At 44.4% G+C, this 25,972-nt stretch overlaps 1 protein-coding gene across 2 annotated transcripts in view; it reads right to left on the bottom strand.

Moving 5' to 3' along the window:
• CARD11 (caspase recruitment domain family member 11) overlaps positions 1 to 25,972 on the bottom strand; it is a 1,247,701-nt gene that overhangs the window by 110,082 nt on the left and 1,111,647 nt on the right. For both annotated transcript variants that reach the window (XM_069647590.1, XM_069647589.1), the window contains exons 22-23: positions 4,356 to 4,488; positions 1,184 to 1,363 (exon numbers count right to left, since the gene is read on the bottom strand). In XM_069647590.1, coding sequence (XP_069503691.1) covers positions 1,184 to 1,363; positions 4,356 to 4,488 — 313 coding nt within the window. The remainder of the gene's footprint in view (positions 1 to 1,183; positions 1,364 to 4,355; positions 4,489 to 25,972) is intronic.

Raw genomic sequence — 25,972 nt, 5'->3', positions numbered from 1 at the left:
ATAATGGTGACACAAATTGCGGTACCGTTATTAGCTCTAAAGTCCCTTAACGGGTCCCGTCCTTAACGCCTAGTAAAACCAGGCGTTAAGGAAGGGACCCGCTAAGGGAACTCGGAATTGGGCGCAAAGGGATTACCGGCACCAGTGTCCTTACCGGTGCCCGGTATCCCTTTGCACCCAATTCGTAATGAGGCCCATTCTCTGGACAATGGTAGCAAACCTAGCCTGAAAATGATCCCTGGAAATGCTCTTTATGTATACCACATATATTTATGCATATCAACACAATTAATGTGTGCCTGAAACCACAAGGAGGCATGTATACACACCTTCTTCCGCTTACCTCCAAACAGAGACTTGGGGGTAGATCCTTATGCTCTGCAGAGACCTCCCTCTGGAACAGTCTCCCTGCCTCCCTCCATCTTGAGCCGATCTCCTTAAAGTCTGGAAACTCCTCAAGATCATCCTCTTTTTCTCTGCCATCTCTCTACCTCTCCCCTGCTAACCTCTGCTCTCTACCTGCTGCCACCTCCCTCTGCTCAGCTAGCTAACTGGTCGCCTGGCTCACCTCAGAACCTTACAGGTCCCAGGCACGCACACCAGTCCCTGCACTTGCCTCTGGGCCCCCACACTACTTGCAGCACTAAACACTTCTCTAAGAGATAACCCTCAGCACTTAACCTGGCCCTCCTGGCCCTCCTGGATCAGGGCTATTCCCTTCACCCATCCCTCGCACTTCGTGTCTGGCACTTACCTGAACTGTATGCACCTTAACCAATAATTTTGTTGTCTGTCTGTTCCTTGGTCTCCCCTTGCACCCCCTGACATTGTGCACTTGAAACACTTGCGTTAGTGGCACATTATAAATGCACAATAACCTGCTCATTCCCCTCCTATCCTCACTGTTTGCCACAAACTTGCATTACTGTCAGTCTGTTTTACTTGGTCCCCCCTGACCCCTTGCCCTGCTCCCCCCGCCCTGATCACCCCAACTACCAGTTAACGCACTTGAATTTGCAGAAATGTTGTCAGGCCTAGTATGCTTATTATTATTGTATATCATTCTGAAATATCCAAGGCCTTTTGAATGTTTGTATCCACATGTTCCCCTCCCATCTTGGAGCGCTTTGAAGCACTCATTTGTTTCTAAGCACTTTATAAATAATCAATGGAATACAATTACCTGGTTTGCAAATGCTGAACTCCAGAGCCCCCGCAGAATTCAGGAGTTTTTGCATTAAGGTCTTGGCTAGCATGGAGGGCGTGAAGAGGATGGGGCGCCGTCGTTCTGGATGGAAGGGGTGGACTAGACTATAAGGGATAAGTTTGAGGCTCCTGTTGATTTCAGTATCTGGGTCAAGATCTGAATGGAAAACCAGGAATTAATTTGGTAAAACACAAACATTATTGAAAACACAACACATTTTTTCTCACCAGGAAAACTCAGTTATTTTACATTTTTTAGACAATGGGCCTCATTACGACCCTGGCGCTAAGTTGTTAATGGCGCCGTAAAAGGCTGCGGCGCCGTTAACCACTTAGCGCCTTACTACGAGGGACCTGAACGGCTGGTCTGGACCAGCCCTTAAAGTAGGGACCCGCAAAGGGACCTCGCAGGCAATTACGGTACCGCTATTTGCGGTACCGTAATTGCCACCTTCCCCATTCCCATTGAGCCCTATGGGGCAAAAATGGAAATGGGGAAGGGCCATGGTGAAATGGAGAAATACCACCCCGCCAACCTTGGAATGGGGCGGTATTTCCCCATTTCACCATGGCGGACTCGTTACAACACCGGCACCAACCATGGTGCTAATAGCGCCATGGTTTAGCGCCGGTGTTGTAATGAGGGCCCATGATTTTGAATGGCACCATCTATGGCGGGGGACCTTCAAGTCAAGTCCTCAAGAACCAAATTCTCTTCATATTGTCTGGATAGCCACACAAAATCCCTTCGGCTATAATGGACTTAAAGGGGAGTTGTTGCGACTTGACGTCTCTTAAGAACCAAATTCAGAGACACTTGCACTAAATAAATAAATATAGGATTCAAACAACTACTAACATAATGACCCAAAGAAAATGATAATAAAGCATGAAACTTCCAGAATGCTAATAGAGGTCAAAAGAAGACAGATCCAAGGGAATTTCTTATTGAACCGTACTAGTGTCAGCTGACCATACCAGTCAATAATGGCATGCCTGTCTGAGTTAACAGGGTTGCAACAATGTTTCCTGATGGTACAGCCCACCAACATGGCTACTTTCCCCACTAGCACCCAGATACAAAGGCCCATTTTTTGTTAAGCAGTTTGGAGAAAGGACCACACATCTTTTCAGCAAACAGGAAGAAACAGATGTCCACCATGTAAAAAGCAAAGACATGGAAAAACGTCTTTCTATTTCCCTGGCAGAGAGAAATGGCAGAAGATTTGCCGACCAGGAGCGATGGACAAGAAAGACAACTGGTAGGAAGTGAATTTATTATTTTCAATTACGGAGTCCACCCACATCCTTCTCATAATACAGGCTAGTACCACTACATGCATCTGCGGCAGCCGCCCCGTGTGCTAATACAAGTTGTGACATATATTAGTCATGCCTGGCCTCTACTAATCATGGATGCCAAGCTTGATTCCCTGATTTCTAACCAGTAATCTTCATTACCCTGAGTCCTTCTCTTTCTTGTCCCCTTAAAGTATAATGTTAATGAATACCGGGAAACACTAGTCTTTTCAAGTTACCAAAATTAGTGATTTCACTAGTCCTGACTATAAAAATGACATGATCCTATACCAGAAGGTTGCTACTAATGCATTAACAGCTCCCCAAAGTTCAGAGCCACGCAAAACAGCATGGTGACATGGTCGAATCCAGCACTGCGATGAGGACAAGTGGCACAAGCTGTAATGACAATCACTGGCACGTGCTCGAGGCCGGGAGGATAGCTCAAGAGCAATGCGTTTGTCTTAGAAGCAAGGCAACGCATAGTAATCCTGTTGCTGCGCTTAAAGAATGGTCTCCAGTGTTAAGGGGGTCATAAAAGATTGATTATTTAATTATGTGAGCAGGATATTACTGCTTCATCCCATTTCCTTGTCACAGCCCTTACATTATTAGAATAGAGCAAGCAGTGTTTGTCTTTGACTGGCATCCAGACGCGTCTCTTCATGAGACATGCTTAGAACTTGTTCCAGCAAACAAAATTGTGAAGGCATGTGACTGCCAGTCTCATTAATCCAATCAATGACCACAAACGAGCTGGCACCATAAATGCAGATAGTGGGACCATGACATTGGGAAGCTACAGTGGAACATTGTCAACAATAGGTCTCAAGAAGCAATGTACCAGAAAAAAAGACAACAGTAGGAGCACACAATTCACCATTCGAAGGAATGGCAGTAACTACACCAGAATGAACAAAAAAGAGACCTCCTGAGTAAGCTACTCAGATGTAGGAGGAGGTGGGAAGCCATTTTCTGGAACTCATGTGCAATACAGCCTGATGCCAAGTGAGACAGAAAAGAACAAAGATCCAGAAACTAGAAATCTGGGAGCCAAACCACCGACAACATGAAAATAGATTGCGCCCCCAAAACTGTAAAAGTGTGCAGAAAATCAAAGTGGGACAATTTATGTACCACACACAATAACTACTAGGAAGCCGAGTGGAGAGAACACTGGCTCTAATCATGGGCAACCAAAGGTATTGCAGAAGTCACTGGCCACAGTCCAATAAAATCAACAACAAAAGAACAATCATCTGACATATGTTATAAGAGATGCTTGGTTAAGTCACTACAGAACACGCAGTGCATATATGGACCACCAACAGAACTTGTCCACAACAAATCTTTGGGAGGAAACCCCAGACATAAAGAAAAAAGTGGTGCTTTGCTAAAATGCATAGAAGCATCCAGCATGGCCTTTGAATCAAAGTGCAATAGAAGAAAAGTATTCAGTGTATCTGGTCAAGCGAACTATGACCTAAGGCCAAGTGCAGGTGATATGATGTAGTGAGGACTGGCACTAGCAAGAGACTGAGTTAGAGTACTAACGCTATGCTCCAATCATTCACACCACCATCGCCCAGTGGTGTATCCAGGGAGTGGCTGTGGTGGCGCGCGCGCGTGCGTGCGCGCGTGTGTGTGCTCGTACTTCATGCCACCCCTGCGTACGCACTTGGCCCACCCCAGTGAAAGCGTCTGGGCAAGCCACTGCCACAGCCCCACCTTGACATGGTGCAGTTTATGGTTTTACATGTTCACACTGTTTCATTTCAGCTATAAAACCACACCGGAAAGACGTGAAATTCTTAGAAACCTGAGCGACAGTGTAGTAAGTACGTCCATACCTTCCTGCTTGTCTGGCGAATGCTTAGCGGCCTCAAGGGGTGAACGCACTGGAGCAAAAGCACCGCCCGTAACAACCCGAACACGTTCGTTGCTGTTCATGCGTCTGTACTTATTCTCAGCGCGGCTGACAAACTGAAAAAGAAACACGGGTTTCAAAACAAATTCGAGATAGGGAAAAGAGCAAAATGGCGTCACAGCGTGAATTATCCGCTGCAGTTAAACAAAGACAAAACAGTACTGGGGACCCATACAGTCTCTTGTTGGAGAATATGGCCCTGTGGCGTTCGCTGCAGAGGTTGGGCTTGGTGGATCTCTCCCCAGTTACAGGGGCTTCAGAGCCACGTCTCTCTGGGTTTCTCCTGGTGATGGACGAACTGTCTCACATCAGATTCAAAACTAACTAAATTTTGGAATCTTCTTGATGGCCAAACCAAAGCTTCACATCCCGATTCACACGGTTTAAGTAGTGAAGAGTACCTGTTGGTTGCAACTTGGATTTTATTCATATTTTATTCTGCAATTTGGAATTTATTCCACTTCAAAATTATTCTATTTGATTTGAACCAATAGGACCCAATGGTTCAAACTAGTTTGAGCTGATTCAAACCACAAAAAGGACAAATCTAGCATTTCCATGTCTTCTGTGAATCTCTTTTTGAATCATCTCCAGAAGTGTCTGACTGATTCAAAGGAATATGAACCATAATTTGAATTATTCAATCCTTGATTTGGCTAAGAATCTTTAAATCTGACCTATGTCTAGTACCTTTCCTGCTACACTGACTGCAGAGCCTGGCCTCTCTGTAACTCTTTCCTGGCTAAACGACCTACAAACTTTTTTGGGACTTTCTGGATCTCTGGCATATGGCAGTAACATCAAAACATGACCTTAATGAGTCCCTTCCCTTTTACAGTCAGCCTGGCCTCACTGCGTCCTTGTAATGAATGTAAATACTGGTCGCTTTGGCCTCTCCTGTTAAACTGACTCTGGAGTCTGGAATATGTCGTCTCTCTTCTGTTACACTGTCTAAAGGGCCTGGCCGCTCTGGGTCTCATCCCTATTTCAGTAACTATAAAGCCTTCCCTCTCTACCCCTCCCACCCAAACATTGATTGCAGAGCTTGGCCTCTGGGTCGCTCCCCTAGTTCAGTAACGCCAGAGCCTTTTCACTGTGCTACTCCCCTGTCACACTAACTGCAGAGCTTTCATCACTAGCTTGCTCGCCTATTTCATTAATCACAAAGCCTTCCTTCTCTGCTACTTCCCTCTTACATTGACTTCGGAACTTGGTATCTCTGGCTCTCCTATTTCTTTAATCTCTGAACCTTCCCTCTCTGCTACCTCCCTGTTAGACTCACTGCAGAGTCTGACCACTCTGTGTCTGTCCGCTATAATATTAACCACAGAGCCTTCCCTCACTGCTTCTCCCCTGTTACACTAACTGTGGAGCTTTTATCACTAGTTCTCTCACACATTTCATTAATGACAGAGCCTTAATTCTCTGCTACTCCCCTGTTACACTGACTGCAGAGCTTGGCCTCTCTGTCTCTCTCCCCTATTTAATTAGCCACAGAGCCTTCACTCTCTGCTAGAGTCTGACCTATCTGGGTCTGTCTGCTATGACATTAACCACAGAGCCTTCCCTCTCTGCTACTCCCCTGTTGACTGACTGCAGAGATTGATGCCTCGAATCTCACGCCTGTTATAGTAACAACATATCCTTCCCTCTCTGCCACTCCCATATTACACTGACTGCAGAGCTTAGTATCTCTAGTAACTCACTGTAGGAATAACTGGGGGATGTAAGATTCAGGGGTTCCTGCACATGTAGTGTTAGTGTGGGCTTTGCACAGAAACATAGAAATACAAATATAATAAGTGGCAAATGCAGCTGGCGTGCGCACCAGATAGGAAATGCACACATTCTCACAGAGAGCACATGTTAAATGTTTTATATTTCATTTGATTGGCTTGTATTAAATGTAAATACTAATATAAACTAATATGCTAACCCTTCCCCGTAACCTGTAAAATGTCTTAAACAAATTAGTGCAAATTGGTCCAGATGAAATAACTTGGAAACAATTTTGGAAAGTGCTCTCAGGCAAATAGGAGCTGTGTGGCTTCATTCAGCATAGCAGCAGTTTGTGACAAGCTGCAGAAGGTGAAATATGCGCTGCTGAAGGACATCATTGTGTGCAGGAAGAAGATGTTACATGTATGAGTTAGCAGAATTGGCCTTCTCAAAAGGAAATGTACTGGGATAGTATGATCTGGGTGAGGGGAATTATTCATTTTGAGTGGAAGTGAGAGGTCCTAAAAGGGCCTGTAGTGGGTGTGCCAAGTCAGATGTTCAGGAAACTCCTGGGAGACGGGCAGACATCCACCGGCATCCAGGGAGTGACATTCTGGAGGGACCCTCGAGTGCTGGGCTGGGACAGGCAGTCTCCTGGGGTCCTGATAATCTTTATCGGTGAGGGAACCAAGGGAGAGGGATTCCCAGGTTCAGCGGTGCAAGGAATCTCGCCAACTTCTAGGTAAATATAGGTCGAAGTGAGGGTGTGCTAGATTTGCCTGTCCGATAGTCAGTCAGGAATGGGTCATTTCATGTGTAAAGTTTCAATATCGTAACTGCATGCAGTCCCGAATTTACGAGATTGCTTTTCATTTTGATTTTCATAAAGCTTAATTCTTGCCAAGTTCTTCACTTTCAAGGTCAGTTTGCTAGGGCTGGTTACAGCTCATTCTATTTTTTTGAAATGTGCCTTTTGCTTCTTTTAAAACATGCACAAAAACAAATCTGTTCTATGCATAGATGTTGCCATGAGTAATTAGTAAGTTTATCTGTCACGATAAAGACACATTATAAAAATTACTTTGTGTTCAGATGCATTTTGTGGCAGTCGGTCATTCTGTTTGATCTCCACACACAGACAAGAGCGCAATAATAAATGTTTCCAGTGAAGAATCTGATGCGAGTTCTATAGTTAGAAAGTAAATGAGTGTGCAGCATTTCATTTTGCCTGTTTACAGCTGTGAATATCAGCTATCAGGGCAAACATCAGCATTGTAGATAAGGTGCTAAGAGGTAGAAGTACTGTCCCATATTAAGTGTAATAAATCCAGTAACTGGTATTGTGAATAACCCTGGAATAAAAAGGACAAGTGTTAGACTATATTCTGAGAAGAGTTTTACCACTATACAGGTAAATCCACCAACACATCACTACAATAATAATATATCACAATAAGATACCGCCATTTACCACAGTAATAAAAATACCACAAGATTAGGTGTAACACTTCAAGAAAGTATATCCAACACCCCACCCCCTTATTTCATTAATCACAGAGGCTTCACTCTCTGCTACTCCACTGTTAGACTCGCTACAGAGTCGGGCCTATCTGGGTCTGTCCACTATGCCATTAACCGCTGAGCCTTCCCTCTCTGCCCCCCACCCTTTTACACTGACTGCAGTGCTAGGGACTGCCTTGCTTCTGATTCTAAACTGACTCCACTTGCTGGCCGTTCGTCATCTCTCCCCTGTTACATTGACTACAACGTCCCATGGCTTGGCGGATTAGACAGGGAGGCAGGATCAGTAAACCAGACATGGCAAGAGGAACACTGCAGAACCAGAGAGTATACAGTAGGAGATTTAAGCTAAGAAAATAATTCACCAAAGGGACATAGCTGGGACATACTAGATGGGCACTGTGTAGAGATTGGAGTCTGCAACCTGCATAGTTAAGCACTGCTTCTATTTGTGTGATACTATTTGAAACTTTGTCTGACTTTCTCAGACCCATAATATTTCCACCAAAAATGACCATCCATGCTCTTCGAAAAAGAGGAAGAGGATTTGCTCCACTTTGCTTCCAATATTCTCCTCCTTGCTGATCCCCTTAATATGGCAGTGTCACTGGATGTGCATGCAATCTGTAAGTTGTAGGTGAAACACTACAGCAGTTGGCACCTTAGGTTGGATTTCCCAAGATATTGCAGCACCACGATCCTCACAGGCAAAGCACCCCTGATCACACACCTTCCAAACATGCACCTATTTACAGGAATAATCCTGTATCTCTACGTTTAATGTACTGGTGCCTGACCTTTGCTGCATGTGTTCATGCAGACGCACACACACACATATCCACTGTGACAAAATGATTAGTGATCTGCTGGAGTACAGGGATCAGAAGTGGTTGAAACTCCTAATCAACCCACTCTACTACTGAAACAGCAGTGATCCCAATTAAAAAGAGGAAACATTACGGATGGCATACTCCTTTTTCTTCTTGTGGTAAGTAGTACCAAATATTTTAAAAAATGTCCAATCAAGGTTCTACAAAATTACAAGCTTTAAACCAGCAAAAAAGTACCACATGACTAGAAGAAACTTTAATAACTCACCCATGTAAAGGAAGAAACAGAAAAGCAAACTTAGGAATGAAAGAGGGCACTCTTGTTCTGAAGACAGGGGCAACCATGCAAACAGTTTCTGCAGCAAAGGTATTGTCTTAAAAAATGTAAGGATGTCTTAAACGTCACAAGGGCCCTTATAATCAGGCCTTGTCAACAGGACCACCACATATACATTTCACTCTTGTTCGTTGGGCTTGACAGCTAAGATCTAGGAGTCTGGGAGCATTCTGAGGCTGCGATTCAGCATCAGTTCGGTTGGTGGGTTAATTGGGTCCAACACGAGGTGTCATTCAACAAGTAGCAATGGCACCTGGCACGATTAAGCTTGGGACAGGAAGGCAATATCTGGGTCTGAGTAGCTCACCAGCAGTTTGAGGCGTGAATCAGAGCTGTTCCTTTGACATTGGGTTGCTGTGAGGCTCAGACCAGAGTGTCAAAGGATAAGGAGCGCCCTTCTTCTGATCCTCACAGGCAGTAATGGTGCCAGAGAGCACCTGCAGGGCTACCTCTTCCATTTGTAAGAGTCCTGGTTACAGGTGGTCTCAGGAGCAGGCAGGCATAGTCCAACAGCAGGTCCCTGGTGAGCTGTGACATCCTGCGTCTCATCTCTGAGGAAAGGTAAATATGTCTTCTGCCCTTCTCAGCCCAAATGCACCCCTGGGATGGGTGAGGGAAAGGCTTTGCTCCCTACTTGGAAGTCTCTATATTCATCTCTATGGCACAGGGCTTTAGGCATAATGTAACCCAGCAGCGTTCCAGTGAAATCCTTCTTCTTATGTCCATAAATTTGATTTGAGCAGATTTAGAACGCACATATAATAGAAAACCTAGCATAATGAACTGCATCTAGGTGCAGAGTGTTAACATAAATCAGCTGTCTGTGAGATTTATGCCTATCTTCTATTGTGGCAAACTTGGTTTTTAGGGACTGTAAGCAAGAGAAAGTTAAAGGAATGAAGTATACGAGAAAGCAAATGGAGATCTTGTCTGCCAAGTAGGAGGTCGCTAAACCTGTTATCATTTAAATAAAATACATTGGGGGTCATTACGATGGAGTTGTATTTTTTGCTGGTGCTGTAATGCCCTCGTGATTCCGCATTGCCAGGCGCCGAAAAAGTGACTCTCCATTCCCATTCGAGTCCCATAGGACACAATGGGAATTGGGAGGACGGTAGCACCGGCACCATTCACAATGGTGCCGGTGCTACCGTCAGAATCTGCAAGCGGGTGCCTTTCCGCCCGCCAGGTCAGACCTGGCAGGTGGAAAGGCACCTGCACGCAGAACTGGGAGTGTGCCAGTCCTGTAACAACGCTGTTACCGGACCGACATACTCATAATGAGGCCCATACAATCTTAAAATCAACCCTGTCAAACAGGGAGTCAATGTTATGAATGGCATACAGAGGAAACAGTATTGAACTGAAGAATATGGAAGATGATACAAAGGAATGCATTTTGAATCAATTGAAGACAATTTCATTTATATTCTAGTGGTCCATGACACAGTGAGTTAGCATAATCCAATTTTTAGTTGCGGAGGACACCAGTAATCATGGCCAGATCAGATTCAGATTAAATGGGACAAAGTAGTGGTAACTGACGCCTAAAACAGGAAGTTTAACAATCTCAGAAATTTGTCTTTTGAAACCTATGCCAGCCTCCCAGATGAACCCTAGGTTTTTCAGAAAGCACAATTGTTGTCCTAATAATCAAGGGAAAGAGGGTGTTTGGTTGAATCGTTAAGAAGAAACTTGGCACCGAAAAGAAAACATTTGGTGTTGAGAGGGTTCAACAGTAGATCATTGTTTAACATCCAATGTTGAATTCGAAGAAGACCGTTTGTTAGGGCAAATCTTCTGAAAAGGAGCTGATTTTAATATATATCTGAGTATCACCAGCAAAGGGTTGAAACTGAAGTCACCGGCTCTTTAGAAATGCAAGAAGGGTCTGACATAAATATTACAAGTAAGTGGGGAAAGAGTGACATAGATCAAAATTAAAATGTCCCATGGTGACATGCAGGGTTTGATTAGATAGGAAAACAGAAGATAAAGTAATAGCATTTTCCAACACAATGGCCACTTCAAGGAGACGGGTGAAAAGGATACTCTGAGCTGGCCATCATCATTTAACAAGATGCCATGCCATACTGACACAATACAAGAAACCAAACTAAATAGGATCAGAAATTCAATAACATTCGATATGAGTTTGAAGTTGCAAGGTAACAATCCTTCTGTTGGCTTTTGAAATGCCAGGGGACACCAACAACATTCTTGAGAACAGAATAATCAATGTTAGATGTTACCTCAAAGATGTTTCAATTAAGGAAGTGGATCTCCCCTATCAATAGGCAACCTGCCACAGCTGATTGGTCCCCTTCTAGCCTTCTGTAAGGTTCCAATCATGGCTGCTGTATACAGAGTCTTTTTCTATAGAAAGTAGGGAGGGAAATGTGGGTCACCTATGAAATACCAAGGTTGTGGAACCCCTCTCTTGCTTGGCATTTCTCTCCTGGTTACTCAAACTCCACCCTCTCCTCTTTCTAGCCTACATCAAAGGCTCTTAACATTATCTGGTAGAGCTTGTCCTTTGAAGCCATATACATCCTTTACAGGGCGTCTTCCTGGCATAGTCATGAATGGAACTTACAAATGGTAGACTGTTACCACTTGTAGCAGATTTGGCAACCAGAATCAGCTTTACACTTTTTAGCGAGCAAATCGGCAGAGCCACTTTTTAAAGTGTCACTCCAGTGCTGTTAACATGCTGCTGGCATGTAATCTACTGATGCCGAGCAGGAATTATACAGGGGTGTCTTATACATGAATGCTGGTAGGTTCAATTATGTACCCAATGGCCATCTGGGTACAAACCCATCAAAACCAGATTCTAAAAAAAAGCCCTGTCTGAAAGTGACTGTGACTGCGAGGCCCTAAGCAGTTGTTGTCTTACCCATTCCATTGCATCAACTATAGTGCAAGTATTGTTTTTGAATCCTGATGACGCATTTCTCAACATGTTCAACCACAGGATGAAGCCACCCCCTAAGATTCTCAAGTTCTCCCAAAGTGTTCCACCAACCCTTCATTTTCTCTGTTTTCTTCAGAGGGCAGACACAGCCTCCCACCAAAGTAAAGATCTCCTGTTTTTTTCACAGCATGGTGTAGCCACACCTTGAGGATTATAGGTTCTCCCACAGGGTGCAGCCACCCCATTAAGGTTCTAAGGTTTGTTTCACAGGGTATAACCACCCACTAAGGTTCTTGTGTTCTTGTGTTCTCTCACGGCCTGGCATAGCTGCCCCTTGAGTTTTTTAAGTTCCCCCACAGTGTGTAGTGTGGTGAAGCAGAAGGAGCTGGACTAGAGATTAACAAGGGCATTACTTTTAAATAACGAAAAATATGACTAGCTATCCCTATTGAGAGGTGAGATTTTCCCTGCATAAGCAAACTGAATAAGGGTGCTCGTTAACTTTCCAAATCAAACGTAGTCCTCCGTCTGAAACCTAACCCCTATCTGCGCCTACCACTCATTCACACACCAAACGGAACAAGTTACTTACCTGTAACTCCTGTTCTCCAGTATGGGTCTGGCATGAATTCACTTGCTTATGAATATTCCCCATTGTCAGGCTGGGAATCCTCTGTAAAAAGAAGAAACTGTTTTGCTTTAGCCTGAAAACTTTAATTCACCTTTGAACCAATCACTGCCCTTTGGGTCATACTGCCCACATCCAATGTCAGTCGTCTCCCTAAACTCAACCCCCTGGTTGCCTTCTTCAGATTTGGTTGAGCACGTAAAGTGGCAGTATGAACAAGACAAGCCACAAAGCAGAAGCAAGGAGGGTGCGCATGTGAATCCATGCCATATGCATGCTGGAGAAAGGGAGTTACAGGTAAGTAACCTGTTCCTTCTCCAGCATGTGGTCTGGCATGGATTCACATGCTCATGATTACAATTAAACAACAGAACATATACACAACCACGGAGGCGGCCAGGCTCAACAGAAGTAATACACTTACCCCTGCAACAGACTCACTTCAGGCAAGTAGGTTGCATAGCACCCCCTCGCCATCCCAGGACTCTTACCTGAAATCCCTGTCGACGCAGTCGAATCTAGTGAAGGTGTGTGTGGATCTCCATGTAGCAGCTCTGCAGATGTCGAGCAGGGGCACACCAGAGAGAAACACTGTTGTTGCTGCAATGGCTCTGGTGGAATGGGCTTTCGGCTGGTCTGGAAGAGGTCTGTTGGCCAGATGATGACAGTGCATGATGCAGCCTGACAGCCCACCTTGTCAATCTAGAAAAGTAGGCACCCCTCGATCACAATGTTATGTATCATGTTGGCTGAAGCCCAACCGTCTCATGCATTCAGTACTAAAGATATATAACCATAAGCTTGGCCAAAGTGCGGCCATTTTAAGGTGACTGAAATCGCCATTTTGTTTTCTCTAAAGTTTGCTTTTTGCTTTCTGTTAAACTGCTTCACTGAAAGAATATTCTGCTTTGCTAGTGCACAATGCAAGGCCGAGGGAGACATGTTGAAACATAACATAGCAACCAGATAGAAATGCCCAGTCTCCTCCCGCGCGCTATCCTTGAAAGAGAGCAGCGAGGCATCCTAATCAGCTCACAGGTGCCAGCAAGTCCTGAAAACACGGTAGTAATACTAGAAGCGAACACTAAATGGCATGAATTATGCTCTTCTTTGCGGCCCCCCTTCCCCGAGCCCTATAGAGTCCAGGAAAGCGAGGCGACCCCCAGGATCCAAATAGAAACTAGGAGACAGGAAGGCCTGAAATGTGTCTCTTCCCCCGCACGCAGCTTGCTAGAGGGAACAGAAGCATTATGTTCTCTTCAACAAAGACTTATGTCTGCGGTCTTACAAAATTGCAATTGTTGCTAAAAACGAATGTTTAAGGAGTCATACTTGTCACCGTTCTCATTCATTGTGCCCAATTCAAAGGAAAAGTATGAGGGGCGGTTTTGAATGTGACACTACTGATTACAAGATGCTTGTTTTGTATATATGTAACTGATGTATGTTTTTTGCTCTCTTGCGTCTCCCGAGGTCTAATAGACACACGTCGCGGGGCGTGAGACCAGTTGGCCAATTGAATTTACTTTGCCTTGCAATAAACCCTAGATTTTGGGAATACAACCTTGTGTCTGGCGTATCAGTTTGAGTGTGGTGATTGTGCCTTGTTTCCTCATGCTAGTGTCCCCCAGGGGCCCCTTCAAGATGGCGCCCGAATAGGGACCCTCCCCCACTTGTTCCATCGTGTTCGTTGTAAAATAAGGAAGGCGGAGAGAACGGCGAGGACGGGGCGATCAAGCCGGGATCAAGAGGTGTTTGGGGCGCCCCTGCGAAAAGGTGAGAGACTCCTTTGCAGATCTGCACACATCTGATCCCTGATCGACGTGTCCGGCCAGAGAACAAGGAGGCGAGGGTCCCGAAACGAGGCAGAGTGAGCCAAGATACGCAGACACGATGTCATTGGTTGTGTCAGTATACGGACGAATTGTGTCTTGAAAAGACAAATTGATTAATCAGGTGAGTCGTGCCCAGATTCGTAAGTAATCCTGATATTGGTTGAGAGTTGATTTTGCAAAATCAAACACCCAGCGTAAGGTTGATTTGCCAAGGGTAAGGTTAAAACATGCCTGGGGTATTGTCCACGTTAGCAGGATTTTTCAGCTGCGGCGGACAATCTTTGGAAACTGGCCAGGTCGCGCCACCGGTGGGAACGCCTGCGTATGAGATGTATGTGAAGTATGGTATGGGAGCAATAATATTTTGTGAGATTTGGCATAGACAAACCAGAAAGCAGGAAGATTTTCAGTGGCCGGAACATGGGAGTTTTGAGATGGCGAGGATAGATCATTTGGAAAAGGTATTAATGAAGAAGAAAACACGCCCTACAGCATTTGATATCCTTAGGGATTGGAAGAGAGAAGCCATGCTCCGTTTCAAAAGTAGAGAGAAACATGCGTGCAGGCATAAATCGAAATCTGAAAGAAAGGAAGAGAAAGAGGAGGAGGAGTGGAGTAATAGTTTGAGAAGATCAAATAGACTCGATCAGTTGAGTATAGGAAAAATATATCCAAATATAACAAGAATTGCATTCATCAGATGAATTGATAGAAAAAATATTGACTGACACAAAGCAAAGCCCAAGCCGAGAGACTCAAATTACTGTGTCAGTAGCTGTTACTCTACCCCCTCCCATTGCTCAGCCCCTCCCAGCTGTTCATAATCTTGCACAGCCACATACTGCACACACGGCGCCTCTGGTTAGCCAATCAGCATCGCAACAGATACAGATACAGCCCGTTCCCATGGCCCGATCTGCACCTCCCTCAGTAGAGATCGTTTCTGTCCCATCTGCCCTCCCTGTAATTGAACTTGAATCTGGTGAAAAGAAAGAAGGGGTCAGACAGAGTGGATGTGCGAGAGTGACTCGTAGCGCGATTAGTAAGGAGAGAAAGCAAAGAGTTGTGAGAACAGGCCGAAATTGATATAGATGGGAATGATGAAACGGCAGCCATGGCCTCGATATTTGACTTCAGGAGGAGCAACGAAAGACAGGTATTGTTGTAATGCATGGGTGAATATTTGGTGGCAAGATGGAAACAGATACTTGGGAAGTTACCACCACAACGATTGCTAGATTTGAATGCTTTGGCCCGGTGTAGAGGGAATGATGAAGAGATGAGGGAACATGTAGATCAGCTTTTTGAATTAAAAGGTGAACTTGATGATGAACATACTGAAATGTTTGCCACACCTGGGTATAGGAGTAGGGATATTAGGAGAGATAGAACTGAAGCGGTAGAGCCATGTATACAGCAGTGATATCTGCCGTCATCAAGACAGACAGGCGACAGACTAAGAGTGTGTATGCGAGAGGCGTTGAAATGGATTTCGGATCCTAGTATTCCCACAATGGAGATACACGAGATACTTGACGAATATACCTTGCTCATGAAAAGAAAAGCATTGCAGATAATGGCTGACCATTTGATAAACAAAGATATAAATGAAAATAAAGCCAGCCCCCCTGAAATAATAGCAGTATATAAGAGGGCATTTGAATGCGGAACAGGAGAAAGAGCCCTATCACTTGATTTGGGAATATTGTTACAGATGAGAGAGGGGGGAGGAACAGTAAGCGCAATATTTCCCACGAGAGAAGTACCTCCTACCTTTGTGCCAAAAGTAGAGATTCCTGCATCAGGCATAGCAGCGGGGCAGGTAATACCGCTCAATATGTGCATGTTCCTTTTTCCAGACAGGAAGTGAACAACATAAAGCAGACGATTCCTGATATTAGAAAGAATCCTGCAGGGTTCTACAAAGAAATAGAGTCCTATTTACAGTCATCCGTACTCACTATGAGTGATATAGATTTAATATTCCCGGTAATACTGCCAACAGATACATGGAAGCAAATAAGAAAGGTGGACGATGCAACGGCCTATGGTGCCACATGGGCAGATTTAGTACTGGAAGATAGGAATAAAGAAGTGGGAGGGAAACCAGGGCCAAATATGGTGGCACTACCAGCGCGAATAATACAGAAATTGAAAGAAATTGTTCCAGAGAAAAGAATTCAATGGGATAAATTGACGGCATGTGTTCAGGGCAAGGATGAACTGGCCATGGATTATTTTAATAGATTCGAGGGGGTATTTACAGATTTTGGTGGCCAGGATGTAAGTACAGAGGCGGGAAAAAGGTTATTTGTTGATAAATATGTAAGAGGGTTAATGCTCCCCATACAAAACTAAATAATGACATCGGAGAGTGCATGGCAAGCAAAAACGTTGAGTGAAGTATTACATATGGCTCAATATTATGAGAAGAGAGTGAATGCCGAGAAAGAAAAAGAGGCAAAGGATAAAATGAACTTAAAGACAAGGGTGCTAATCCAACAAGTAGTGGGACACAATAGAGGGAGATGAAACGCCCAGAGCAGAGGTAATTCGAACATGCATCGAGGGCCCCTTGGATTGAATCAATGTGCGTATTTTAGAGAAGAAGGTCACTGGCGAGCGCAATGTCCACACCTACAAAATAGAAATGGGTACAGTCAAAGAAGACAACATAGAGGGCATCCAGGAGCAAATGGGCATAACAGGAATAATATGCAGCAACACCAAAATAGTCAAGGGAATGGTGCCCAAACCCAAAGTCAAACCCCTCCTCAGAATCAGAGCCAGCAGAATATGCAAAATGGAAATAGAGGAAGGGGCGGGAACATTTTCGATACTCATTCGAAGGCTTACTATAATAACAGCAGCGACTACACATCGGATGATGTGTTATTTCCCCAATAGGACAGCCCAAGACAGGGGCTGGAACCAGTGTCTATTCCCTTGAATCTGAAAGGACCCTACGTAGAAATGAAAGTCGGGAATAGTGAGCACAGCTTCCTTGTGGATACGGGGGTGCAGAAGTGTTCAATAGACCATCACTTGGTTCCGGAGATACCACTGTCAGGGCATATAAATATTTCAGTAGGGTTCGCAGGTACCCCAGTAATCAATCCAGAGTCTCAACCAGTACCAGTAACATTAGGTCCATTCACTGAATACTGTCCATTTCTCTTAACAGAAAACTGCAGGGAAATTTTGTTAGGTTTAAACCTGTTGAAAAAACTCAGTGCAGTTATACACTGTACACCAGATGGAGTATCTTTGACTATTTCGCCACAGAATGTACCAGTATCAGAATTTTTGTCCAAACCTTTGCCAGGGGAATTGAGTAAGTGCCAACTTGTAGATGGGCAATAAATGATAATGATGTGGGATGTTTGAAAATAGAGCCAGTGAAAATTACATTAAAAGAAGGAGTAACGTTGCCGCGTATTCCACAGTATAACATTTCAGCAGAAGGAGAGAAAGGATTGAAAAGTATTGTGTCTGATTTGGTAAAATTGGGGGTGATTGAAGAAATTACAGGCAGCACGTGTAACAGCCCCATTCTTCCAATGTATAAGAAAGGAGGTAATGAGGTACCATATTGTTTCATAATTGATCTGCGTGCACTAAACAAGGTAGTAGATCCTCAATTTCCATTGGTCCCAGATGTTACCACAATTTTGACAATGATTCCAGCTTCAGCAGAATACTTTAGTGTTATTGATTTGAAGAATGCTTTCTTCAGCATTCCAGTACACCAAGGAAGTAGATATCTGTTTGTCTTCACATTAGGAGGGCGATCGTTCACCTTCACGCGCATTCCTCAAGGCTACACAGAAAGTCCAAGATCTATAGCAAAGCATTGAAAGAACAATTAGATATGCTAGAGTTACCAACAGGATGCATATTGCTATAATATATAGATGACTTATTGATTGCTGCAGATACAGAAGAAATTTGTAAAGAGAGTACTGTTTTGTTGTTAACATATTTGGCAGCACATGGCCACAAAGCGAGCTTAAAAAAGTTCCAATATTCTCGAAAGGAGGTGACTTATTTGGGCTACCTACTTTCGAAAGAAGGGAGAAGACTGACGCCAGAGTGAATTGAAAGCATTTCTGGTATGCCTATTCCAAAAAAACAGAAAGGAGTCAGAGCCATAATAGGCATGGCTTCCTATTGTCGGCAATCGATTGGCAATTTCGCCTTAATTGTAAAACCAATGGTGGAGTTGACAAAAAAGGATGTTGTGATGCCTTTGCAGTGGAATGAAGATTGTCAGAACGCATTTGACTTGCTCAAAACTGCATTATGTTCTGCTCCAGTTTTGGGCACACCAAATTATGAAAAAGTTTTTAGGTTGTTTGTGCACAAGAGCGAAGGTTGTGCGTTATCTGTTTTGACACAGGAACAAGGTGGAAGAAATAGGCCATGCGGCTATTTTTCTTCTGCGCTGGACCCTGTAGCGTGCACATTACCACAATGTATGCGAGCTGTTGCAGTGGCTGCTGCGTCAGTGAAACAAACAGAAGGGATGGTGTTGGGGCACACCTTAATTTTTATGGTGCCACATGCTATAGACGTTCTATTAAATAAAACGCAGACGCAACACCTCACATCTGCTAGATTGACTAGATATGAAATTGTCCTATTCGCCACACATCCAAATTATGAGGTGTAGCACTTTGAATCCTGCTGAATTAATGCCACTGCCCACGGAAGAACTTGATGGAAATGAAACACCTCCCCATGATTTTTTAATGGTTACTGAGGAAGAAACGAAGGGGAGAATTGATTTAACAGATACCCCACAAAAAGAGCCAGATGGAGAGTTGTTTTGTGATGGCTCTTGTTTTAAATTGCCGGATGGCACATCAACTGCCGCTTATGCTATCACCACATTGAAAAGTATTGTGGAGAGTAAAATAATCCCCTACAACTCTGCACAAGCAGCAGAGATAATTGCCTTGACCAGAGCCTGTGAGATTTCAGAGAACTTGAGTGTAAATATATATACTGACAGTCAGTACGCCTTTGGCGTGGTTCATAACTTCGGCCGACTATGGGCTGAGAGAGGTTTCCTAACATCACATGGGGCTAGAATACAACATGGCCCTTTGATTGTACGATTATTGTCTGCACTTACGTGTCCAAAGCACCTGGCAATATTGAAATGCGAGGCGCATAAAAAAGTAACATGCAAAGTGGGGGAGGGAAACGCATTTGCAGACAGGATTGCAAAGCAAACTGCCACTGACTTGGATACCAAAATGTTGACAGTACAGTCGGAGGAAGTGCCCTGCATGATAGAAAATGGAATTGCCACTGTCAAAGAGATGTAGGCAGAAGCTACTGCTGATGAGATCCAGGGGTGGGCTGAGGGCTCTAGAGAATTAGATCTGGAGGGTTGTTGGGTGGACAAGAAGAGTAGGAACTGGATGCTGCCCAATTCCTATGTAACTGCAATGGTCATGATGGCCCACAGCCCCACTCACATTTGTGCCAAAAAAATAGTCCAGCATCTAGCCATGGTATGGGAGAATGCACACATAAAGAAAAATGCTGAGAGGTTGATGCAGAACTGCATCACGTGTCTACAACACAATGTGGGGAAGGGAACGGTGACTCCAACAGGCAGTTTTGGCCCTCCCTCTATGCCGTTTGAGGTAATCCATTTTGATTTCATAGAGATGGAGAGATGCCAAAACTTGAAGTATGTCCTAGTGGTCATATGTACATTTAGCAAATGGGTGGAAGCATATCCATTGAAAGACTGCACTGCCATGAGCACAGCGAAAGTAATGTTAAAGGAGTATTTCTCCTGTTTTGGCTTGCCCCGTGTCATATGGTCAGATAACAGTCCACATTTTGTGGGCGCAGTAATATTACAGATTTGCGCAGGTCTCCAGATCGATAAGCAATTCCATTGTTCGAGACATCCGATGTCGGCCGGTCTTATTAAACACCACAACGGAATCTTGAAATCTAAGATTAGCAAGATATGCGCAGGAAGCAAGCTTAGTTGGGTAGATGCGATACCATTAGCACTACTGTGCATGCGAACATCTGTGCAGGAAAGAACTGGGCTCTCCCCATATGAAATAGTCATGGGGAGACCGGCGAATGTTTGGTGTGCACCTCAGACGAAAAAGCTTAGGGAGATTGAATACCCTGTACTCAGCATTTATTGTAATCTCTTGATTCAAAAATTGCATTTGATTCATCAGTAGGTGCAGGAGGCATTACCGATCAGATACACTGGCCCGGGACACACACTGGAACCAGGAAACTGGGTGCTAATTAAAAACTTTGAGCGGAAAACATCGTTAGCACCCAGGTGGCGTGGTCCCTATCAAATACTCGTGACAACGCAGATGGCCATTCGTGTGGATGGGTGCAAGGCATGGATACACGCAACCCACGCCAAGAAGGTCCCGTCACCATCTGAAAAACTGTTCGATCGAGGTGACCAGAAAGAAGCAGCGGTTCCTGAAAACAAAAGACACGGTTGCCAGTTCTTTGCCACAAAATCTGCCTGAACCTGAAAGAAAGCCTGAAAAGATTGCTGTAAAAGAGGAAGGGCAAAGAGTGCCCCAATGTTGGCCAGCAGAATCTGCATCACTGTTGGACGACACGAAACGTGTACCACTTTGGCGCCCACCAGCATCTGCCATTGTGCCGCAGCCTGAAACGAAACCTGCATCATCACTGTGGCACCCACCAGCATTTGCCATTGCGCCACAGGCTGACTCCGAGCTTGAGTCTGGAAGTGCACCAGCACTGTTCATCGACCACATGGTACCAGGAGCAAGGCGGTACAATCTACGACGCCGAAAGAAGGAGTGATCAAATCTTCATTTTGTTGATCTTTTGCTGCCACTGTTTCCTATTCACGGATGAAATAGGAACTGGAGGCCCAGAGGAGAGTGGCGTGAGGGTTGTGCAAATCAGACAGCCCAACAACGAGATTCCTCGGTGCTAACATAAATCCATGTGTCCTGAACCCGAGCGGACAAGAGGGGCGCACATGGTACAAAAGGCAATTGATAACTGCTCTGGAGTTCTTTAAGCAGTGTGCTAACGCATAGAGATCTTGCCAAACGTATAAGCAATCCAGGCTGCTGAGAGCTGGCAGAATAGACAATTGACATTTATCGAACTCATTGACATTTGGACGAGTGCCGGGAGGAGAGATATCCACGACGAAAATCGCTGAGGAAGACGGACCGTGATAGAAAATGCCAGAACCAGCTTTTGCCCCCTCCTGCACCACTGCTGATAAGGCTAATAATGAATCAAACATAGAAACTGAAAAATTGCACAAAAGGGGTTATCGGAAAAATTGTATGCTGATTTTAACAGTAATCATGTGCATAATGAGTATAATAGCCCCAGTAACAACAGCATTAGGATTGTGGTATCTAGAGGAAATGCATCCCTTAGAAATCTTCTTGCCCATTAGAAACATTTCCACCACTGAAAGTCGTGTCCACTTAATTACTTACACTCTGTCCCCAATGGAAGAAAGACATAGAGAGGGGTATGGGAATAACACATTACTACAAATAATGAACATGACACATTCAATTTTGAGAAAGAATAACTGTTGGGTGTGTGCTCATCTGCCACAATATGGTGGCAAAGGAATAGGTTGGTACATGCAACCACTAACATGAAGTTCTGCATGCAGTGCATCTCTGAGTACATTATATTATGGAAAATGGAATAAGAGTGAAACGGGTCAGTTAGATAGCACGAACATGAATGAATTTGAGGAGATTATCATGAGACCCATAGGTTGCTCTATATTTCATAGAGCACGAATGATAATACCAAAAGCTACGCCCAAACCAATGCCACAAGATAGCTTGTCTCCACCAGAAAAATCATCTGTGATCATATTTCGCATAAGATCAGAAGGAAATAAAGATGCAGTGCCCCCCTCTTACACAGTAAACTACAGTCCACGTTCTGTTCCTTTTTGTTTACAAAAGAAGGGCTCCTATTTAGTAGGGACATTCACTAGATATATGAATACAGTGATTCTTAATAGAGAAGTAGAACCAGTGTATGTAGGTGACCCTGTGTATTTTATATGTGGAGAAAAAGCGTATCCCTGGTTACCTAGAAAATGGGGAGGTACATGTTATTTACGACTTTTGTTCCCAGGAGTGTTTTTCTTAGAAACAGCAGACATAGCCACACTATCTAGATCCAGGCCACAAAGAAGTACTGAAGGGGGATTAATGGCAGTAGACGTAGCAAAATCATTTATACCATTTTTGGCTCAAGCAATAAACTCCTATAATATTCGACGATTGTCCAGAATCTTAGAAAAAACAATAAATGGAACAACAGATATATTATACAACATGACATTAGAGGAGAAAGGGATTAGATTAATGACACTTCAAAACCGAATGACTCTTGACGTAATCCTGGTTGATCATGGCGGTGTTTGCAAAATCGTGGGATCAGGGTGCTGCGTATTCGTAAACAACTCCTCTCCCATGATTTTTGAAGCAATAAGAAAATTACACGTTTTGAGCTCTGAACTCCATACCCAAGAAGGTGGATAGGATATAAGTTCCTGGTTTTGGGACTTATTATATTCATGGGGATGGAAACTATTTGCGATCCTAATAACAATACTAGGAATATTCATGACATACTGTTGCTGCATACATTGTCTACCTGTAATATGCACCGAAATGAGTAAAGGATGCGTACAGATGCTAGAAAAAAGAACACCTTTAAACCAAGTACCCATGGAAATGAGGAAACAAAAACAGTTAAAGAATTAATGTCAATCAATATAGATGACAATGAAGAGAAAACTAATGATGCGCAAGATTCAGAGTCAGATTCAGAATCAGAGTCAGATACTTGGTCAGAAGAGGATGCAATGTACGGATGAGACGTTTGGCATACGGCCAAAAGGAGGGTTTGTCGATCTAGAAAAGTAGGCACCCCTTGATCACGATGTTATGTATCATGTTGGCCGAAGACCAACCGTCTCATGCATTCAGTACTAAAGATATATAACCATAAGACTGACCAAAGTGCGGCCATTTTAAGGTGACTGAAATCGCCATTTTGTTTTCTCTAACTTTTGCTTTTTGCTTTCTGTTAAACTGCTTCGCTGAAAGAATATTCTGCTTTGCTAGTGCACAATGCAAGTCCGAGGGAGACATGTTGAAACATAACATAGCAACCAGATAGAAATGCCCGGTCTCCTCCCGCGCGCTATCCTAGAAAGAGAGCAGCAAGGCATCCTAATCAGCTCAAGGTGCCAGCAAGTCTCCAAAACATGATAGTAATAGTAATGGCATGAATTATGCTCTTCTTTGCGGCCCCCTTTCCCCGAGCCCTGTAGAGTCCTGGAGAGCGAGTCGACCCCCAGGATCCAAATAGAAACTAGGAGATAGGAAGGCCTGGAATGTGTCTCTTCCCCCGCACGCAGCTTGCTAGAGAGAACAGAAGCATTATGTTCTCTTCAACAAAGACTTATGTCTGCGGTCTTAGAAAATTGTAATTATTGCTAAAACGAATGTTTAAGGTGTCATACTCGTCACCGTTGTCAATCATCGTGCCCAATTCAAAGGAAAAGTACGAGGGGTGGTATTGGATGTGACACTACTGATTAGAAGATGCTTGTTTTGTATATATGTAACTGATGTATGTTTTTTGCTCTCTTGCGTCTCCCGAGGTCTGATAGACACACGTGGCGGGGCGTGAGACCAGTTGGCCAACTGAATTTACTTTGCTTTGCAATAAACCCTAGATTTTGGGAATACAACCTCGTGTCTGGCGTATCAGTTCGTGTGTGGTGATTGTGCCTTGTTTCCTCACACGAGGGTCCCCTAGGGGCCCCTTCAACCCGGAGATAAAAGCCTTAGACAAGGCCTTCTGCGATTCACAGGTCCAAAATCTATGAACAATTGTTAAGTCTTCCGAAAATCCTTTGTCTGTGCCACATAAAACTTTAAGGCACCACGAACAACGTCCATCAAATACAACACCCTTTCAGCAGGCATAGAGGAGTTCAGAAAGAACGGCGACGGGAGGATAGCACAGAGGCAATGTGCTGGTCCTGGAAGCAAGACCATGCAGAGCAACAGAGGTTTGAATCCCGGATCCATGCTTAGAAACCAAACTCAGGTACGGTATTAGGCGCGTTGTAAAACAAAATGAAATAAAATAAATAAATAATACACTGGTAGAACTAAAGGCTCGCTGAGATGGAACTCCTGGGGGACCTTTGGCATAAAGGTGGGATGGGTCCATAGTACCACCTTGTTAGCATGGAAAGACAAAAGGTTACTTGCAGGAGAGCGCCCCATAAGTTTAATCAAACCAACAATGAGTTCCCAAGCTAGACCCAGTGCCTTCACTGGTAGAAAAGTCCTGAACAGGAAACTCCTTGACAAACCAGTGTGACCAGAGGGCAGGCTTGCCCGGCGTCTGTATGTACCTGCATATGGCCGCCCAGTGCACCTTGATAGAGGCATGGGCCAGACCGCCTTGGTCAGAGAAAGCAGGTAAAGAAAGAGCTGTGGAGCTGTGATCTGCAGAGGCGTAATCTTCTGGGTCCTGCACCACACCGTGAATCTCTTCCATTTGTGGCCATAGCAAGACAGCGTACATGAAGCACTGGCCTTGGCCAGGATTTTCTTGCATTCTATCGGCAGCATGTGCTGCCTAAATTTTAGGGCTGCAGTAGCCATACCGTGAGGCTCAGAGATGCTGGCTCGTGGTGCAGAATTGTTCTGTTTTCTCTGGAGAGGAGTAAGGAGCCGTTTTCCCCCCTATACATTCTATGCGAAATGGACCATTGGCTCACGCACTAGCGGGGGACACCTCCATTGCCCGTATGCTAACAGCAGTATAAGTAGGGCTAATGCAGGATTCACATGGCTTCCATTTTTGTGCCCTCGACTCCATCTTTGGACTAGGCCACGCTCTGATACTAAGAAAGACTTCTCTCCCCTCTGCAGCGTCGCGCACAGCGAGCACTCATGGCCCCCACCTTTTCCTCCACTGTCTGAAGCTTCACAAACCCCTTTCTCACAGATGCGCCGGGGATAATTGAAACAAACAGCAATATGTATCTTCTCACTCTTCCTCTTAGATCACTGTCCTGTGTGTGAACCGGTTCGAACCATGACTTTTAGCTCACCCATCTTCGCAAATCTGCTCCTGCTTTCTTACCCTCTCTGCTTGAAAATTATTGCTTGTGCAACCCTGTGCCCTCCTAAGGTATTCTCTTGATGTACCAGAAGTGTGACCCTGACGTGCAACCCACCCTAGAGTGCCCTCACTAAATCCAGACCTCTGTCGTAGTATATTGTGTCCTAAAACTAACATATGTCATTACACTCCCCACCCGCCTTGATGTGCCAGAACAGCCCAGTCCCCCAGGTTATCACAGGGGACAAGACCCCCAAGCCCTTCACCTCATAAAAGTTCCAATGAAAGATGATGTAATCAAGTGTACACAATTTATATGTTTGCAATATTTATTCAAAGGTACATTAATGATTGTTGTTTATTACACGTCTAGTGGTAGTTTCTCATGCCAGCTTAGTTAGTGTCAACTCTATCTCTTTACAACCTAACCCTCACCGACCCGGACAAGGCCAGCTGGACCTTGTGACGCTCACCATCCCACCAACTGGGCAGCCTATCCTGAAGAAGCAGCGTCTACATTGCCATATGTAACATTGCTCCCCAACCAATCATATGCAAATATTCTAACCTAT

This window comes from Ambystoma mexicanum, chromosome 2q (assembly GCF_040938575.1).
Source record: "Ambystoma mexicanum isolate Mex_15411 chromosome 2q, UKY_AmexF1_1, whole genome shotgun sequence".
In the NCBI taxonomy this organism is placed as follows: Eukaryota; Metazoa; Chordata; class Amphibia; order Caudata; family Ambystomatidae; genus Ambystoma; species Ambystoma mexicanum.
Note: the sequence above shows the minus strand (reverse complement) of the source record. Positions and strands in the feature narration are given on the sequence as shown.